The sequence below is a fragment of the Littorina saxatilis genome, linkage group LG2 (assembly GCF_037325665.1).
Source record: "Littorina saxatilis isolate snail1 linkage group LG2, US_GU_Lsax_2.0, whole genome shotgun sequence".
Lineage (NCBI taxonomy): Eukaryota > Metazoa > Mollusca > Gastropoda > Littorinimorpha > Littorinidae > Littorina > Littorina saxatilis.
Window position 1 is genome coordinate 17,021,114 of NC_090246.1, and position 20,714 is coordinate 17,041,827.

The 20,714-nt window shown below is 42.2% G+C and overlaps 1 protein-coding gene across 6 annotated transcripts in view; it reads right to left on the reverse strand.

Annotated features, from left to right (window-relative positions):
- LOC138958377 (protein FAM149B1-like) overlaps positions 1–20,714 on the reverse strand; it is a 99,397-nt gene that overhangs the window by 19,084 nt on the left and 59,599 nt on the right. For all 6 annotated transcript variants that reach the window (XM_070329506.1, XM_070329503.1, XM_070329502.1 and 3 more), the window contains 8 exons: positions 14,219–14,363; positions 9,785–9,924; positions 8,306–8,449; positions 6,558–6,740; positions 5,844–5,976; positions 4,818–4,952; positions 2,241–2,311; positions 1,013–1,175 (listed from right to left, as the gene is read on the reverse strand). In XM_070329506.1, coding sequence (XP_070185607.1) covers positions 1,013–1,175; positions 2,241–2,311; positions 4,818–4,952; positions 5,844–5,976; positions 6,558–6,740; positions 8,306–8,449; positions 9,785–9,924; positions 14,219–14,363 — 1,114 coding nt within the window. The remainder of the gene's footprint in view (positions 1–1,012; positions 1,176–2,240; positions 2,312–4,817; positions 4,953–5,843; positions 5,977–6,557; positions 6,741–8,305; positions 8,450–9,784; positions 9,925–14,218; positions 14,364–20,714) is intronic.

Genomic DNA, 20,714 nt, shown 5'->3' on the forward strand with positions numbered 1-20,714 from the left:
ATTTACTCCCATTGTAAGCCTCTTTGTACTTTGAGTGTCTGTTTATAACCTGTGTAAATTTACTCCCATTGTAAACCTCTCCTAATTTTGAGTGTCTGTTCATAACCTGTGTAAATTTACTCCCATTGTAAGCCTCTCCTTACTTTGAGTGTCTGTTTATAACCTGTGTAAATTTACTCCCATTGTAAGCCTCTCCTTACTTTGAGTGTCTGTTTATAACCTTTGTAAATTTACTCCCATTTTAAGCCTCTCCCTACTTTGAGTGTCTGTTCATAACCTGTGTAAATTTACTCCCATTGTAAGCCTCTCCTTACTTTGAGTGTCTGTTCATAACCTGTGTAAATTTACTCCCATTGTACGCCTCTCCTTACTCTGAGTGTCTGTTTATAACCTGTGTAAATTTACTCCCATTGTAAGCCTCTTTGTACTTTGAGTGTCTGTTCATAACCTTTGTAAATTTACTCCCATTTTAAGCCTCTCCCTATTTTGAGTGTCTGTTCATAACCTGTGTAAATTTACTCCCATTTTAAGCGTCTCCTTACTTTGAGTGTCTGTTCATAACCTGTGTAAATTTACTCCCATTTTAAGTCTCTCCTTACTTTGAGTGTCTGTTCATAACCTGTGTAAATTTACTCCCATTGTAAGCCTCTCCTTACTTTGAGTGTCTGTTCATAACCTGTGTAAATTTACTCCCATTGTAAGCCTCTCCTTACTTTGAGTGTCTGTTCATAACCTGTGTAAATTTACTCCCATTGTAAGCCTCTCCTTACTTTGAGTGTCTGTTCATAACCTGTGTCAATTTACTCCCTTTGTAAGACTCCCTCCCTTTTAAGTCCTGATTTCCTAAGATTTCGGGACATTGTAAAAGAGAGAGTGAGTAAAATAACATTGTGAGTAGATGGATGAATGTTATTTGATTAAACGCCCCACAATGATGTGCTTGGCAAAGTTTTTAAAAAAAAGAAAAAAAAGGGGGTGTTCCATTGTACATGCACACAAGACCCTAGCTTACAGAGTTCTGTACTTTGGAGCGTTCATGTAAAGGGTCAAGGCTGCGACCTTGACCCGGTCGCCAGCGTAGTTGGTTGACGGTGGGTGGTCGACTGAGGTTGGTGCGCCACAGGCCCGGCGGGTTCATAAGCACCATGGAGTCCGGCACGTCTGGCGGCCCTGGGCTGCAACACATCGATTTGTTTGTGTTTGTTTTGTTCTCCAAGTGTTTATCACACATGACTTTGTATTTGTTTATTGATTCGTTGATTTTTGTTTGTAAGGGGCTTAGAACTATAGTAGGATTTGCACCATTTAAATACGATGTACCCTTATTATCATTATTATTATTATTTGATTTCCTTTATTATCCCATTGCTGGGAAATTCGGGTCGCTTCCTCCCAGTGAAAAGCTAGCAGCAACAAGAGTGCTACCCAGGTGTTTGCATGTTCAGGTGTAATATACCATTTGCACTAATTATGGCAGATATGACCGAGGTCTTTTGATTGCCACTTTGGTAACATAGGGGTGGGACATGGATACATTCTTAAGTTTGCACATAATTTGACCCTGGCCTGGATTCGTATCCTTGACCCTAGGATCACATTTAGTCCAGTGCTCTGCCAACTGAGTTCCTCCCCCCCCCCCCGCACCCACCCCTCCCTCCCTCCCCCCCCACCCCCCCCCCCCCCCCCCCAGGAAATACAGTCAGCCCTGCCCTGGTGACCTCCCCAAAGAATCCTGGACAAGGTGTTTTTCTTCTCTATAATTCACCTTTCAAAAGCGACCACCTATCAATAACGCCCTCTTTTGGTCGGTCCCGTGGATGGTTGTTATAAACAGATCGGGACAGACCCACTACTGAACACCGTCAAAGTGACTCGGCAGAAGTACAGTGTCATCTTCAGAGGGTAGCCTACAGTAGAGACCCAACATCCCCCCCCCTCCCCCCCCCCCCCCCTTTCAGCAGACACTGTATTCATGCCATCACAGCGCATAAACTCCCCCGATAGAGTTAGTTCAAAACATTATCTAATTGCCATTAGCATTTTTTTGTGATTTTGTTCCCCCCCCCCCCCCCCCCCCCCCCCACTTTAGTGTGTGTGTACTATATCACGCACAATTCAAAGGGAAGTAAACAAAAGCCTCAAGAATGGGTAACTAAAACTTCTGGTCAATTATATAACCAGCGCCACCAGAAAGGTTTGTTACAAAACTAAGGAATGCCTGCAACAAACAATGAGCTTACCCAAAAGGATTGGTCCTGTTGACTAGGGGCATGGTGGAGACTTTAAGAATATCATTGATGGGATTAGAGCTCTGCAAAGGAAAGAGACATTATCAATCAATCAATCAATGAGGCTTATATCGCGCATATTCCGTGGGTACAGTTCTAGGCGCTCTGCAGTGATGCCGTGTGAGATGAAATTTTATACGGCCAGTAATTGCAGCCATTTCGGCGCATATCTACCTTTCACGGCCTATTATTCCAAGTCACACGGGTATAGGTAGACAATTATTAACTGTGCCTAAGCAATTTTGCCAGGAAAGACCCTTATGTCAATCGTGGGATCTTAATAATAATAATAATAATAACGATTACTTATATAGCGCGTAAACCTCGTGGTGACGAGCCCAGAGCGCTTTACACTTACACAATCATAATACAAACAAGGAAAGAGAACTAAATCCGAATAAATTCAAACATGGTCACACACACCCACACACGCACGCACACACACGCGCACACACACACACACACACACGCGCGCGCACGCACACACACACAATCTTTCTTTGGTCATTGTCAATGTTCAGGTAACCCGCAATGTCATTCCATGTACGCATACGTTATTCTAGTACAACACACACAGGCACATACACATCCTCATGAACGCCACACTTTAGTAGATAATACACGTGGCAGCGCCGATGACTCACCGATCATGGGATCTCCTTCAGAGGTCTAACTTAAACATGTGTGTTTTGAGGGCTGTTCTAAAGGCAGATGGTGACTGGGAATCCCTAATGCTCCGGGGGATTTTCTCCCAGACAAGAGGTCCCTGGTACTTGAAGGATCTCTCAAATCCATAGTTAGTTGATTTTCTGTTTCTTTTTGGTTTACTAAGTACATTGGTATCTGTTGCAGAGCGAAGAGAGGAGAGGTTTGAATATTTTGATAACATCTCAGAGAGATAAGCAGGTCCTGTACCATGAAAGAAAGAGAAACAAATGCATGCAATTTTGTATTGAATACGACTTCTTACAGGCAGCCAGTGAAGGGATCTCAAAACAGGTGTGATGTGGTGTCTTTTAGGGGTCTTTGTGATTAATCTAGCGGAGTTGTTCTGTACTTTCTGCAGTTTTTCAATGAGATAGTCAAATGAACCAGAAAGAAGGGCATTTCCGTAATCTAGCCTTGAAAGAACGAGAGAGCAAATGAGGGTTTTTGTAGCATCGGAAGAAAGGCAGTGGCGGATGGAGCTAATTTTTCTCAGTTCATAGTAGGCATTTCTACAGACAGTGGAGACTTGTTGTTTGAAACAGAGAGTTTCGTCGAAGATGACACCGAGGTTTCGTACTTGAGAAGCCAACTGAATTTAACGTGCACACCCAATGTAGTGTACACGGGGGGGAGTTCGGACACCGAAGAGAGTCTGCACACAAAGTTGACTCTGAAATAAATTTCCGCTGAACCTGGGATCGAACTCACGCTGACAGCGGCCAACTGAATACAAATCCAGCGCGCTACCAACTGAGCTATATCCCCGCCCCGTTAGTCACCTTTCATGGCCATGCACCATCGCCATGATGATCGACCCACAATGCACCCCTCTGACCTGCGCATCAGTTTCAATAAAAGCAAGAATGTTATTTACCCTGATGGGGTAAACCATACCCTTTGTATCAACCACTGCCCACTGCATGATCAATGATTGCAGACAGAATCTGTGGTGGAATTTGACCGTTTCCACAATTGACAACAAATCTGTTGTACAGTGGAACTTTCCTTTGAACATGCCCTCATTTAAGACTCCCCCATTTTGAGACCTTGATTTTTCAGATTCTCTGTTCCTAACATCTGTAAATTGACTTCCATTTAAGGCCCCCCCCCCCCCCCCCAAAAAAAAAAGGTCTGTTTACGGTAACATAGGGTGAAAAAAATAGGGTCGGTAGGTCGGCTTTTTTTTTTTTTTCCCATTTTTTTTTTTTTTTTTCCTCCCCTCTCTATGATGTTTCACAGTTCATTTCTTCTCATCAATCCCTGTTTTTGCCCAACATAACTATAAACAGTACTTTGAGCTTACCTCCCTTCTGTCGTCTGCTGTTTGAGCGCAAACAGCTCTATTTTGGATGCGGTTTTTTTTTTTTCAGACGATCCAAAAAAAAGATTAGGGTCGGGCCTAAAAACTAGGGTCGGTCGGGTTACCGTAAACAGACCTATTTTTTTTTGGCCTAAGCCTTCCTCTTTTTTAATGAGATCCAAGACTGATACTTGCACAGCCTGGTGGTGACCTTACAGTTGATTTTCTTCTGCTGATATGACGAAGGCACCGAGACAGACTTCTTGTCCGAAATTCTTTGTCAGTTCCTGGGAGATGTGACACAATGTTTTACGTGACATGATGCTTCGCATTATGACGTCTTCTCTACGTTTTCTCAATGATGACGTCAGAGATGTCACTTTGGAATACAGCCTACAGGTCAAGAAGAGAATAAGTCTTCAGTTGACCTTATTTGTCATTAAGACCTCATTGTCTTCCTATTTGTGGAGGTCTAAAACAATGGTGTGACTGTAAAATGCAAGTGGAGAGGAGAGACTGACCCGAGCCTGTTCGTAGATAAAGGATGATGTCCTGGGGGGAGCATGTATCAAGGAGTGATCCAGTGCTCCTAACTCTTTCTTTGCCTCCACCTCTGCTGCATACTTCTTCATCAACAACCGCATCCACGACATAATCTGCACACCACAAAACACTAGTTAACAAAAAATAATAATAATAAGTGTATCTACATGGCGCAAATCCTAAGATAGTTCTGAGCGCCTTACAAATAAAATCATAAATAAAAAATCACAAATAAACAAATTATACAAAGTGATGTACATGATGAACATTCGAAAAAAACACAATTACTCTCTATAACTACTACAACAACATTAAATGAATGGCAATCTATGTTTGTATCAGTAGATACATTTAAACCTCCTCTTCAAGACCCCTTGATTTAATCTGATTTAGTTTTTTTCTGGCAGGACTCTTTTGGACTTCAAAGAAGAACAATTTCAAATCAGATTTACATGTATGTGCAATATGTGTAAAGATAGCAAACAATAGGCGAAGCTAGTGATATGAACCATTTTGCTCTTATTAAAAACCAACTGTTCTATTGTTATGTATGACACAAATTTGCTTTTTCAGGGATGTAAGCTGAGAGTTTTAAAAATCAGGATAGACTGGCTTGGGACGCAGATGGCCCATATATTTTTTAATTGTTTTTTTTTTTTGGGGGGGGGGGGGGGAGAGGGGGGGAGGGGGTTGGTTGGTTCCATTTTTCCTTCTTGGTTGTTTTGGGAATTCACAAATTCTGTAAGCAAATAGTCTTTCAGGTCAAGATTTCCCTGATCAGTTCAGAGACATCCTGCTTGCTGCCGCGCGTGCAGAGAAAATGTTCCCTCTTTATCTTCACCAAATATCTTTATCTTCACGCGGAGGTGTTTTCAGACAGGCCAGACACAGGTTGTCCCGGAGGTGTGATGGGAACTTTCACTCTTGCACTTTCATTAAGATTTCAGCTCCATTCTTTGGCAAGTTAGTAAAACGATGCATCAGAGCTGAATGTTGATGCTTACCTCAAACCACATGGTATCGAAGGCGGCACTGAGCACACTGTCTTTGACACAGGCGTTGGGCGTGATAGGAGGGTAGCCCACCCTTCTCCTGCGAGGGGTGATCTGTTTTTTGTGCTCCATGTTGTCTTCATAGCTGTAATCACAGTCACATTGCATCACAGTTCATAGTCAACGTCTCAGAGGTTTGAGAACATGCCCACAAGCAAGTGGGAATTGAGGAAGGGGGTATTGTTTGACAGTGTTGATTGTGTGCTATTTGTTACCCAAATCTCTGTGAGAAAAGTTCCACAGAGACATAGATATTAAAATATGAAATCAAACAATTCTGGTGGGGTTTTTTTTTTTTTTTGGGGGGGGGGGGGGGGTGGGTCTCACAATCTGAACTTCAATCCTGCTTATTTCAAGTCTACAAATGTCTTAAAACTAGTCACACATTTGGCCTTGTCAATTCATTGGCAGTAGGCCAATTAATCCAGGGGCAACCCACTTAATTAGCAGGGAGTCGCGGAGCTAAGCTAACTCAAAATGATGTAATAGTTTCTTAAATTCACCAGAATAGAGGAATTCTGAAAATAACTCCGTCAGGTTTGTAGTTGTAGGAGAGTGACCTTTTCTTGAAAAACCTCTGCCAAACATTGCAGGGGCCAATCACTAGCTACGTGAGTATCGGACACACGTGTGGAGTTATTTCTGAAAATAGTTGATTCAACCTACATGTTTTTGTAGTCGACAGCAATGATGTCTTCATAGACTCCATCCTGTGCAAAGACCTCTTCATGCAGGAAGTCATATTCGCTGCTAATGTGACTGTTGTCGTGGTGACGATCTCTTGATGACAGTTTGGTGGATTCTGGCGGCGCTCTCGTTGCCTTGACCTTTCGCCCTGACAGTGTGAGTCTGAAATAAAACCGAAGAAAACAGTTCAAAACTGTATTCATTCACATCCTTGTCGATCTCACATTGTTTTGTGATGCAATTTTCTTTGAAAAGCTTTGACTGCGGATGAAATATAAGACTCTCAATCACTTTCGAAAACTTTCCACACTATCAGACCTTAATTGTTTCCGCAGGTCTTTTCCTCAAAAAGTAAGTAGATTGACCTCCATCTTATCACAAAAATGTTTCACCTCAGAATTTCGAAACCGTTTGATTTCATACAATAAGGCATAATGAGTTTTTTAACCACTCAAACAAAAAATGAATACATTACACGCATTCTTTTATGTAATTCCTTCCTTCAAATAACATCACTGAAGTAAAACTCCTTGCGTTTAATAAACTAAAAGGTGACTTCTACAGGATAATGATGATGCAAAAATAAATAAATTACTGCCACTTGATAGTTTAAGCCTCAAGTTTTAGATGCTGAAGTTCACAACATCAAGAGCCTGAGGACAGTACTGCAATGGATCCCCTCCCACTGTGGTGTACAAGGAAACGAAGAGGCGGACAGGATGGCAAAGCTGGGTGCAGAAGATGAGCAAGAGAACAACCCTGTGAGCCTGACAGAGATGAAGACCATCATTAAGTCTCTGCACAGGACGCCCCAGCCACAGGACAGCTACCACCTGCTATCCAGACCACAGCAGGTGGTCATCTTCCGCCTGAGAACGGGACACAACAGACTTAACCAGCATCTCCACGGGAAGCTGCTTGTTGTGCCCTCGGAGCGCTAGCCCCCATGTGTTCTTGTGGAGAAGCAGAGCAGGACACGGCCCACATCCTACGAGACTGCAGGAACCACCAGGTGCTGAGAGAGGAAATCTGGCCATTGCCGGAGTCCCTGCACAACAAGCTGTACGGGCCAGTGGCTGCGCTGCAGAGGACCACTAATTATATCTCAAGATCTGGACTCCAAGTGTGATCGGCGATCGAAAAGAAGAAGAAGAAGAGATGCTGAAGTTCAAGATGCATGGAGCCCTCCAATCTAAGACTTCCTCCTTTTCAAGACCCCAATCTATCTGTTCATAAACTCTGAAAATGTACCCCCATTTTAAGACCCCCTCGTTCGGCGGGAATGTAGCTCAGTCGGTAGCGCGCTGGATTTGTATCCAGTTGGCCGCTGTCAGCGTGAGTTCGTCCCCACGTTCGGCGAGAGATTTATTTCTCAGAGTCAACTTTGTGTGCAGACTCTCCTCGGTGTCCGAACACCCCCCGTGTGTACACGCAAGCCACAAGACCAAGTGCGCACAAAAAAGATCCTGTAATCCATGTCAGAGTTCGGTGGGTTATAGAAACACGAAAATACCCAGCATGCTTCCTCCGAAAGCGGCGTATGGCTGGCTAAATGGCGGGGTAAAAACGGTCATACACGTAAAATTCCACTCGTGTAAAAAACACGTAGTGTATGTGTGAGTTTCAGCCCACGAACGCAGAAGAAGAAGAAGACCCCCTCGTTCATTTCTGGGATTTTTGGAGGTCTTAAAAGGGGGGTTCCACTGTATCCGTATCCTGATCCTTACCCCTGAGTGTCGGTGGCTAAGGACAGGTCGTTCTCTTCTAGGGTGCCGGAGGTGGAGGGTCGGGGGGTGGTGCTAATGGAGGTTGAGGTGGGGGTGAAGTGGTAGCCTGTGTCCTTTGGCGCCAGGACCTGCTTCCCCAGCGCCCTGTCAATCAATGAAGAAATACTGAAGGTCAAGTTTGAGTGAATCTTTCTTAAAGGTTTTTCTGTGTATTCACATGACTGCAATCCCAGCTTAATTAGTTTGGACAACACTTTGGATGACATTATTGCTGCTGCAGAAACATTGAATTGGCAAGTCTGTGACAGTCATCGTCTCTCTGGACCGACTTATATCTCCCCGGTATTGCTGAAAAATAAAGTTAAATCCCTTCCCGTCCTCTGTCACATCCTCTGATTCTTTTGCTATATTTTTTCCTCTTTTTTTTGTAAAAATTATATCTTGTCTGTCTTAGATGTCTAATAAGGGTATAAGCGATTCTCTGACCTTGACATTACGTGAAATAACATTTCCCATCTAGATGTACATATTTATAACCACACTTAATAATTATAAGCTTAACTTGTTGTGTGGTCACAAATGTTTATATCGCATATACATGCCACGCTGTATTACTTTAATAAAATCTTCTTTAAATCAATGAAGAAATACAAACAATTAAAAAAAATAGATACATAAATATATTCAAAAATAAATCATCTTCAACAAATGAGGCAAGAGTGCTATTTTAAGATCTGAGCAACAAAGGAAAGTAAAAGCTCTAAATGCATACAAAGTCAGAAATTAGTTAGAAGTAGACTGAGCGACCATATTACATGCAGTCGATGATACAATCGCCTACTGTGCTTTTCTGAAAAGACGATATTACTTAAAAAAATGTAACTCGCTTTCGTTCACATTTCAATATTCAAAACAGCAACTCGTGTAATCTGGTACGACACAGCAAGCCATGTAGTATTTTCTATTGCTATATATTACTAATTATGACACGATTTACACAATTTGCCTGAATAAAACATTCTGAAGAACAGACTAGGAACAAGAGACTGCATGAGAGAAGAACTAAGAACAATTCTATTCTTTTCTATTCTTAAAGGCATAGAAAGCTGATGAATATACACGCTAATTGCTTTACCCAGAGCTGGAGACAGACTAAATTAAGTTCCCTGCAAAATATTGTGGTCTAGGAGCCCTTAAATGTTGAGATATTTGAATTTTTATTTTGATCTAGATGGTCCAATTTATAGATTTGGCAACACATGTAACGTTGATGCAAGGGAGCTAACACCGCGGCTTTGTTGACATCCTCACTTTTTCAGAGGCTAGAACAAGCTGTAATGCATGTATTATGGTCCGCGCATGGTGACATATCGTCATTATATGGTCTTATGGTGCGTTTGACATCGATTGTGGGCAAACTACACTTTGTAAACACGGGAGTGCGTTAGTATGCCTTTAAGAACACTTTTGTTTTTGTACCTGAGATGTGGGAACTGTGTGACCCATTCCTGGCACTCTCTGTAGGCATTGGATTTGGTTTCCCTGGGCCCCTCAAACAGCATGGACTCAAATTCCTCAAAGTGCTGGTTCACCGTGCTGGCCGCTTGTTTGTCAAACTCCTGTCACAGTCAACACAACATCCACATTTGAAAGAGATTGCATTCCATATAGTTGAACGAAACTGCATTCCAGAGTCGAAAAATATAGTACAGTGGAAACACAGTTTTAAGACCTTGAAAGAGATATTTGCATTCCAAAATTGAAAGTGATTGCATTCCAATGTTGAAAGAGATAGCAGGGCCGGACCAAGTTCGTTTGAGGGGGGGGGGGGGGGGGGGGGGGGGTTCCAACTGAAGGCAGGGGTCCAAAGTCCACTTTTTTTCTCTCTGAGAGGTACATTGGATGGCCAGGGATGGCCAGGGGGGAGGGGGGGTTCCGGAACCCCAGGAACCCCCCCCCCCCCCCCCCCCCGATCCGGCCCTGGATAGTATTCCATAGTTGATTCAGTGAAACCCCTGTTTTAAGACCTTCAAAAAAAATTGAAAAAATCAGGTCTCAAAAAGGAAGGAGTCTTCAACTGAAGGTAAATGTACAGACGTTACGAACAAACAAACAAAACCACAAAAACTAGGGTTATAAAACAGGAGATCTTAAAATGAGGGTTTCGCTAAATTTCATTAGTTTACAGCTGTACAAACTGACCGACAGTTCAAAAGCAAGAAAACAAAACAACACAAAATTCATAAAAACAGAAAACTAACAGACATTTAACACTTTCGCGACGGGAGGTGACTATATTAGTAATAGCGCTGCAACGCCCACGGACGGGAAGTGACTATTTTAGTATTAGACATACAAGGTACACGACTCGTGATTGCTTCCCGGTTTTTGAAGATTGCAATAAATTGAGTTGTTTCCCTTGATACACGTGGTTTTCTCTTCCGGCTTGATCAAATTAGTGCAGATTTGCGTGGTGTTTTCGAACAAAAAAAATGAATCGAAGGCGAGCCTTGTCACGGGAGGAGATTCTCAGGATGTTGGATCTTGAGGATCCTGTAGATCATGATACATCGTGTCGTTTTAGCCTCAAGAAAGCGATAATAGCAGTGATATTGAGGAAGAAACAGTCCCGTTGTTGCTAGTACGAGTCGGCAACTACACGTGGTAGGGGGTGATACTGCTAGACGAACATGTATCTCGGAATCGTGCAGGAGCTATGGGGGCGTGGCAGCACTGATAACAATGGATGGCTGGAGCCTTCAAATCCTTTTGGAATTGTTCATAGGTGTACAGTTGATACTTTGTTGTGAAAATGTGACTTATATTCAATATGGATTACCTAGACATCATTTGGTGAGTGTTACAGTTTTGTTTCATTTGCGTCAGGATGCTGTGAGTGAATGCGTGATTTGCTTGTTTTTTTCTTTGTACTGTCTCCTTATTTCTGTGTACAATGTTAACAATATTTCAGCTAATTCATAGGTTTTACACCTTGTTTGGTTATAACATTATTTATAATACTTTCTGTTAAAGAATAACTTTTAAAAAAAGCAGTGGAAAATAAAACACACACAAAAAAACGTTAAAAAACACAAATTATCCCCCTTTCACCCCCCTTTCACCCCCCTTTGCTAAAACAAATCGCGTGACAAACTTATAAATAGCACGACTGAACTGGGCATCCATTTTTGAATTAGTACACAAAATTTGGTGGTGATTGGACTTAATTCAAGCTTGCTAGACAGATTTCTTTACAGTTACTGATTTTTGGGAAGTTTCTTGGTGGCAAGCTTGGGCAGGCAGGACGTTAACGCCGTGGCAGTGCTAGTCACAATAGTGTTAAACAAGCAAAAGATGTTCGGTGTAATTTTTTTAATTTAAAAAAAATAATTTTGTATAGTATTTTTCACTGACCATGTCCTGTTTCTGTACATTATCACTGGAGGGAATGTTTTGTATCACTTTCATTGTAACATGTATGTGTCCCTTTCCCACTGCGAAGCAATGTGCGGGGCATGAAAACAAAATGAAGGAACAACCCTCCTAATCAGCATGTGCATGAAACAATGCACTTAATAAAGATGCACAATATAAACAAATCCCTACTTACAAATGGAAACAAACAAGAACAACAACAACAACAAAATACAATTCTTCCGATGAACAATACAAGCCAGAGGTGAAAAGAACACTGTCGATTGTCATGATTTCCTACAAGAACTTCTAAGTCTATTTTTATTAAACATTGCCTAATATACTAATATTACTTGCAATCTTTTGTAACAGCCCCTGCTTCTCTAGCTCCCACCCTCTTTCTTTCACAATGTTTTACTTTGCTCTGTCAGCATAAAATATATAAACCAATTGAAAAGGAATACATTGAAACCCAATTCTACCCCCCCCCCCCCCCAATTTAAAATCTTAAGACTGATCCCTCCCTTTTCCAACCGTGTTTTCTCAGATTTTTGTTCTATTTAAATTTACCCCCGTTTTAAGATTCTCTCCTTTCTAAGACCTAATTTATTTTACAGATTTTTCCAGGTCTTAAAAAGGTGTTCCACTGTACTTGAAAGAACATAGCAACCTCCGGACAATCAAACACAGATGACAAAATCAATAATGCATCTGAAATTTAACTCTTGACAGAAGGCAAGCGCTTCCAACAAGTGGCTCTTAACTAAAGCAATAAATTACACACTGAATTGCAAATTAATGCACCAGCATGGGCTTTTAAAGTCTCAATTCCACATCCTTCAAACACAATCAGTAACAAAGGCTTTGTAAAACATCGAACAGCTAAACACTTCACCAGCAAACAACAAGTCGCGTAAGGCGAAATTACTACATTTAGTCAAGCTGTGGAACTCACAGAATGAAACTGAACATAGTCCGCCGCTAGTGCAAAAGGCAGTGAAAGTGACGAGCCTGTTTGGCTCGGTTGCGCTGTGCTTCATAGCACGCTTTACTGTACATACCTCTCTTCGTTTTAACTTTCTGAGCGTGTTTTTAATCCAAACATACCATATCTATATGTTTTTGGAATCAGGAACCGACAAGGAATAAGATGAAATAGTTTTTAAAACGATTTCGGAAATTTAATTTTAATAATAATTTTTATATTTTTAATTTTCAGAGCTTGTTTTTAATCCAAATATAACATATTTATATGTTTTTGGAATCAGAAAATGATGAAGAATAAGATGAACGTAAATTTGGATCGTTTTATAAAAATTTTTATTTTTTTTACAATTTTCAGATTTTTAATGACCAAAGTCATTAATTAATTTTTAAGCCACCAAGCTGAAATGCAATACTGAACATCGGCCTTCGTCGAAGATTGCTGGGCCAAAATTTCAATCAATTTGATTGAAAAATGAGGGTGTGACAGTGCCGCCTCAACTTTTTAAAAAAGCCCGATATGACGTCATCAAAGGTATTTATCAAAAAAAAAGAAAAAAACGTCCGGGGATATCATTCCCAGGAACTCTCATGTCAAATTTCATAAAGATCGGTCCAGTACTTTGGTCTGAATCGCTCTACACACACACACAGACACACACACACACACACACACACACACACACACACACACACACACACACATACACCACAACCCTCGTCTCGATTCCCCCCTCTACGTTAAAACATTTAGTCAAAACTTGACTAAATGTAAAAAGACGCCAATTATAAAAACACAATATCAAATTACAAAAGTCCATCCGCCCTTGTAGACAGACAGACAGACGTATGGTAGACCTACATCGAGAGAATAACAGGAAGAGTCGAGAGAGCTGCACTTGGTGGTGTTGCCGGTGGTCCACCCGTCCTTGGAGACAGACAGACAGACAGACAGGCAGACAGATAGGCAGACAGACAGGCAGACAGACAAACAGACAGGCAGACGGACAAACAAACAGACAGACAGACAGACAGACAGACGGACAGACAGACAAACAGACGGTAGACCTACACAGAGGGAATAACTTAAAAAACTCGAGAGAGCTGCTCTCTGTGGTGTTTCCAGTGGTCCACCCGCCCTTGGACACAGACAGACAGACAAACATCCAGACAGACGCACAGACAGACATATATATGGTAGACCTACGTTCAGAGAATAACAGGAAGAGTCGAGAGAGCTGTGCTCGGTGGTGTTGCCAGTGGTGCATCCGCTCTGGGAGACAGACAGACAGACAGACAGACAAACAGACTGACAGACAAACAGACAGACAGACAGACAAACAGACACACAGCCGGACAGACATATGATAGACCTACGTTCAGAGAATAACAGGAAGAGTCGAGAGAGCTGTGCTCGGTGGTGTTGCCAGTGGTGCATCCGCTCTGGGAGACAGACAGACAGACAGACAGACAAACAGACTGACAGACAAACAGACAGACATATGGTAGACCTACATCCAGAGAATAACAGGAAGAGTCGAGAGAGCTGCGCTCGGTGGTGTTGCCGGTAGTCCATCCGCCCTGGGAGACCGACAGCGTGCTATGCGTGTCCGCATTTGTGGGCGATGACCTCCCGCTGCTCGTGGGGGTGGTGTTGTAACTGTCATAACACACAAACATTCACCACAGTAAGTAAAAGAAAGCATGCTACTTCTCGTTGTCATGTACCCAGCCACATGCATATGTATATGCATTACAAAACAGGTGCTACCGCACGTTAACACACTGTGACACACACGTGCGCGCGCACATGCACACGCCGCACACACACACAATATCTCTCTTACAATATCTCTCTTTCTGTCTCTCTCACTCCCCCTCTCTCTCTGTGTGTCCTTAATTAGAGAGAGAGAGAGAGAGAGAGAGAGAGAAGGAGGGAGGGAGAGAGAGACACACAGAGACAGAGAGAGACACACAGAGAGCGACAGAGAGACAGACAGACAGAGAGAGAGAGAGAGAGAGAGAGAGAGAGAGAGAGAGAGAGAGAGAGAGAGAGAGAGAGAGAAGGAGGGAGGGAGAGAGAGACACACAGAGACAGAGAGAGACACACAGAGAGCGACAGAGAGACAGACAGAGAGACAGACAGACAGAGAGAGAGAGAGAGAGAGAGAGAGAGAGAGAGAGAGAGAGAGAGAGAGAGAGAGAGAGAGAGAGAGAGAGAGAGAGCGAGAGAGAGAACTCGAACTCGAACTCGAAAACTTTATTACCGAGGGATGATAGCATTAGGTCCATATGGTCCTTTCTTACAGCTAGTCCCTACTATAATACACACATGAAACAAAGAACAATTATGAAGAATCCAAAAAAAACCACAAAAAAAAACATTAAATAAAAATAAAAAAACCCATCAAATAAAACAAAATTATGGAGGGAAAAGTATAACAAAATAAAAATAAAAAATTCAAAAGTGTGCTTGTTAATGGAAGCATACTATACACTTTCTCTTTCACACATCCTCACACACACTCGCACAAATTGTACACCGACTTAGTCGTTAGAGAGGTGCTTTCGGAGCTGTCTTTTAAAAGAAGATAATGACAGACATGACTTGATATTTACAGGTAGTGAATTCCAAAGGAACGCACCAGAATAAGAAAAACCAGTTTTAAACAAATCGATGCGGGGCCTTGACAAGGCAAGGTTATTTTGAGTGTTTGAATAATATGGCGGAGATGATTTGAAGAGTTGTATAAGATATGTTAGGGCGTCCTAATAGACGACTTTATACATAAATGAACATTTATTATACAAAAGCTGCTTTTTTAAGCTTAACATCCCAATACTTTTCATCTTTTCCTTTGTAGAAAGAGATGGACACATGAGTTTAGCAGCTCTACGCTGGAGCGAGTTCAGCTTCTTCAAGTGAACTTCACTACACCCGTCCCATACTATGGAAGCATAATCAATATGGGGTTTTATGTGGGCATTGTAAAATAGTTTTCTTGTGTCTAGATTAATAATGCTTTGTAACTTTGACAAAAGAAACAGGTTTTTAGCAATTTTTTTGCAGATTCCATTGATGTGAGTCTGCCATTTGAGATTATTATCAACAGTAAGTCCCAGTAAACGGTGCTCAGCTACTTGCTCAATGGAGTGCTCATTTAGGGACAGACTCAGAGTCATTTCTGAAAGTTGATGTTTTTGGCGAGTGCTGATTATCATAGACTTTGTTTTTACTGGATTAACAAGCATACGATTTGCAGAACACCACTCAGAAACATCGTTTAGGCTCTGTAGTAATTTGTCTTGAATTTGTGCAGGGCTTTTCCCTGTTGCATGTAAGGTAGTATCATCTGCTAACATATGACACTCAACAGATTCAGACTGTAGGTACAAGGGCAAATCATTTATATACATGCAAAATAATACAGGTCCCAAAACAGACCCCTGTGGCACTGCACATTTCACAGTGCCCTGAGAAGAGTACGTATCGTGTACGTATACAGATTGAACCCTCTCTCTAAGATAAGAGTAAAAAAAAAGCGACAGTGCTAGAACTTTTCAAATAACATTTTAATTTCTGTAGAAGGATCTCGTGATCCACGAGGTCAAAAGCTTTTTTTAGGTCCAAGAAAACATCACCAGAAATGTCTAACCTCTCTAGAGAGAGAGAGAGAGAGAGAGAGAGAGAGAGAGAGAGAGAGAGAGAGAGAGAGAGAGAGAGAGAGAGAGAGAGAGAGAGAGAGAGAGAGAGAGAGAGAGAGAGAGAGAGAGAGAGAGAGGGGGGGGGGGGGAAATGTTTATTTTCTTAGACGATAATTATTGGCCTCTGCAAAGGAGGTTATATACAAAATGCCATTTGGGGGGGGGGGAATACAGCTTGACCCTCCCCACACACACACTGACACACGCACGCATACAAGCACGCAAGCACACACACACACACACACGCAAACAACTATACACACACAGAAGAGATCTTGGGATAATACACATCTAAATCAACAAAGTTGGTTTCAAACATCTGATACCCAATCATTCATGTGCATGTGAAAACATTTAGTCACACACACAAAACATTACTGAACCGATGCATCCATACCAATGAACTTTCTCAGAGAGAGAGAGAGAGAGAGAGAGAGAGAGAGAGAGAGAGAGAGAGAGAGAGAGAGAGAGAGAGAGAGAGAGAGAGAGAGAGAGAGAGAGGGTGGGGGGACATCAAGTATTCATGCAGGTTTTTGTTTCCTTTTGTTTTAAACAAGTGTTCTGTGTGAATGCACCTAGTTGAAACATTGAAACATATATAAACTCCATTCTCTCAAAGCCAACGGCACCCATGTAGCTAGGAGAGTTAACACAATTATCTCTTTCTTTTTATTCAACTTCCCATTGTTCGCTCAATGGAATGCACTTGCGTGCACACTACTTGGGCCATTAATAAGGCGCCAAGCAAGAACAATGGTAGAAACAGAGAACTGTCTGTTCTAGGTACATCTGCACGCACGCATGCACACACATGAACACCTTCTTCGTGTGCCACCCCGGGTCGTGGGAAACGCCCTGCGTCGTTGACACTGACACTGACAAGAAACCAATCCAAGAGATCTTCGCTGCAGATAACTTCATGCAGTCAGCTATTAGCTGCCTCTACATGCACTAGCGGAACGCACACGAGACAATATTCCATTAATTCCCCTGCTAATGTGACACGACTTGACAGGCTAAGTATACGCCTCAGCGTTGGAGACAATGACGCCCTGAGCTAAGGGTGGGATAGCTGGTGTTATCCAATATCCTTCATGCTGGAACCCTTCTAACTCAGTCAAGGACCATTAGCCTTCGACCGAGTAATGTTGTGAAAAGCTAACCACCGTCTTTGCAGTCTGCTTGAACTGCTGGAAATCTGATGGTCCAAATTAAAGTTGATATGAAAATCTATTCTATTCTCACTGCTTGAACTGCTGGGAATCTGATGGTCCAAAAGTTGATATGAAAATCTATTCTATTCTCACTGCTTGAACTGCTGGGAATCTGATGGTCCAAAAGTTGATATGAAAATCTATTCTATTCTCACTGCTTGAACTGCTGGGAATCTGATGGTCCTAAACTTGATATGGAAATCTATTCTGTTCTCACTGCTTGAACTGCTGGGAATCTGATGGTCCAAAAGTTGATATGAAAATCTATTCTGTTCTCACTGCTTGAACTGCTTTGAATCTGATGGTCCAAAAGTTGATATGAAAATCTATTTTATTCTCACTGCTTGAACTGCAGGGAATCTGATGGTCCAAAAGTTGATATGAAAATCTATTCTATTCTCACTGCTTGAACTGCTGGGAATCTGATGGTCCTAAACTTGATATGGAAATGTATTCTATTCTGTCTGCTTGAACTGCTGAAAATCTGATGGTTGATTCGAAAATCTATTCTATTCTTCTCGGTCCGATTGAAGGTCAAGAGATAACTGAGCGTGTCCGAATCTTGTTTGGCTGGAATCAGATCAGATTCTCTGGGAATGATGCAATAAGGAATCCAATAGGGTATGTCATTCGTTCTTGTTGTCGATTGTTGAATGGCTTGCACTTTGATACCTAAAGGGTGAGTTACATTTCCCTGAGTATGAACTTGAAGGGAGAGATTTCGTGTTCTTGGTTGATGAAACTCCGTGTCTGGGGGGTTTAACCTGACTAACACATATCCAGTACAATGGCTAGGGCCTCGGAATTGATTTTGCACTCGGACCAATACAGGTTTTTTTTTTTTAAAGAGGGCGGGGGGGGGGGGCTAGTGTGAGTGTGTGTGCGTGCGTGCGTGAGTGCGAAGAGAGAGAGAAAGGGAGAGAGAGGTAGAGAGAAAGAGAGAGAGACAGCGCTCGTGTGTGTATGTGTGTGTGTGTGTGTGTGTGTGTGAAGAGAGAGAGAGAGATAAAGAGAGAGAGTGAGACAGACAGACAGAGAAAGAGTGAGAGAGACAGTGCATTCATGCGTGAGGCAAATGGCATCTACCACGCGTGGTATACAAAGTCCTACACCCACACAACTACCCATAAAGCTGGCAGTTTCATACACACACACAACATCCAACCACTAATCCACAAAACGCCCCCTCCTCTTTTTCCAACCCACACTCATTGAAACAATTGACTGACTATTAGGGTTTAACGTCCTCTTAGACCAACTGGTCTCTATTGGGACAGGTATTGTAATACGTTGAAGATATGGTGTGATACTTTGATTCGAACAAGCCCGCTGTGGCTGTCTTCTTCGACACACCAGCATTTGTCTCGTCAAAGTATCGAAATACGATCGTGATAATCGGAGACGAGAGATGATGCATGCGTGTCTTCGTGTTTTCCAAGCCCTGAGACTTTCCCTGTGAACGTGGGATCTTTTTCGTGCGCATCTGTGCACACGGGGGTGTTCGGACACCGAAGAGAGTCTGCACAAAGTTGACTCCGAGAAATAAATCTCTCGCCGAACGTGGGGATCGAACCCACGCTGATAACGACCAACTGGCTACAAAGCCAGCGCGCTACCAACTGAGCTTCGTCCCCGCCCCCGAAACAATTGCCCGATACAGTGAAAGTAAAAACCCGGCCCAGATCCGATCGTCATGAAACCAAATCTCTTCCAAATATTATTTCTGGCAGCGCTGACAGCCTGTCTGGCATCAAGGGCTGTCAACCATGTCACACCACGACCTTTCTGGCTCCGGTACAAAACGGAAACTTGCCAGGCCGACGACAGATTTAGCTTTTTTTTTTTTTTTTCTTGCGTGTCACTTTCACCTGTACTCCGGGCAAAGATAGTCCAGGCTACTCCTTCTTTGCCCCGGGTATCATGATGCGTGCACGGGTGTGCGGGGGTAATTTTCTTTCTCATTACTGCGTTGACGATTTAGCTAGCGTGAAATTGCTGTACCGCTAACTGCCTCGTGAAGAGATATGTACGGGGATAGAAGTGAGTGGGTGTGGTGGAGGTGGTCGAGAACAAAAACAAGTCGCGTAAGGCGAAATTACTACATTTAGTCAAGCTGTGGAACTCACAGAATGAAACTGAACGTAGTCCGCCGCTAGTGCAAAAGGCAGTGAAAGTGACGAGCCTGTTTGGCGCGGTAGCGATTGCGCTGTGCTTCATTGCACGCTTTACTGTACCTCTCTTCGTTTTAACTTTCTGAGCGTGTTTTTAATCCAAACATATCATATCTATATGTTTTTGGAATCAGGAACCGACAAGGAATAAGATGAAATAGTTTTTGAATCGATTTCGGAAATTTAATTTTGATCATAATTTTTATATTTTTAATTTTCAGAGATTGTTTTTAATCCAAATATAACATATGTATATGTTTTTGGAATCAGAAAATGACGAAGAATAAGATGAAATTGTTTTTGGATCGTTTAATAAAAAAATAATTTTAATTACAAGTTTCCGATTTTTAATGACCAAACTCACTCATTAGTTTTTAAGCCACCAAGCTGAAATGCAATACCAAATCCCGGCCTTCGTCGAAGATTGCTTTGCCAAAATGTCAATCAATTTAATGGAAAAATTAGGGTGTGACAGTGCCGCCTCAACTTTTACAAAAAGCCGGATATGACGTCATCAAAGGTATTTATCGAAAAAATGAAAAAAAGTCCGGGGATATCATACCCAGGAACTCTCATGTCAAATTTCATAAAGATCGGCCCAGTAGTTTAGTCTGAATCGCTCTACACACACAGACAGACAGACAGACAGACAGAAAGACAGACAGACAGACAGACAGACAGACAGACAGACAGACAGACAGACAGACACACACACACACACACACACACACACACACACACATACACCACGACGCTCGTCTCGATTCCCCCCTCTATGTTAAAACATTTAGTCAAAACTTGACTAAATTTAATGAAAGGGTATGTACACTTTGACCAGCTGAATAGGACAAAGAGGGGAGCAAACAACCACTTTGTGTAGCAAACATTACGGGGAGTTCGTGCACTAGATGTGTGCTCTCT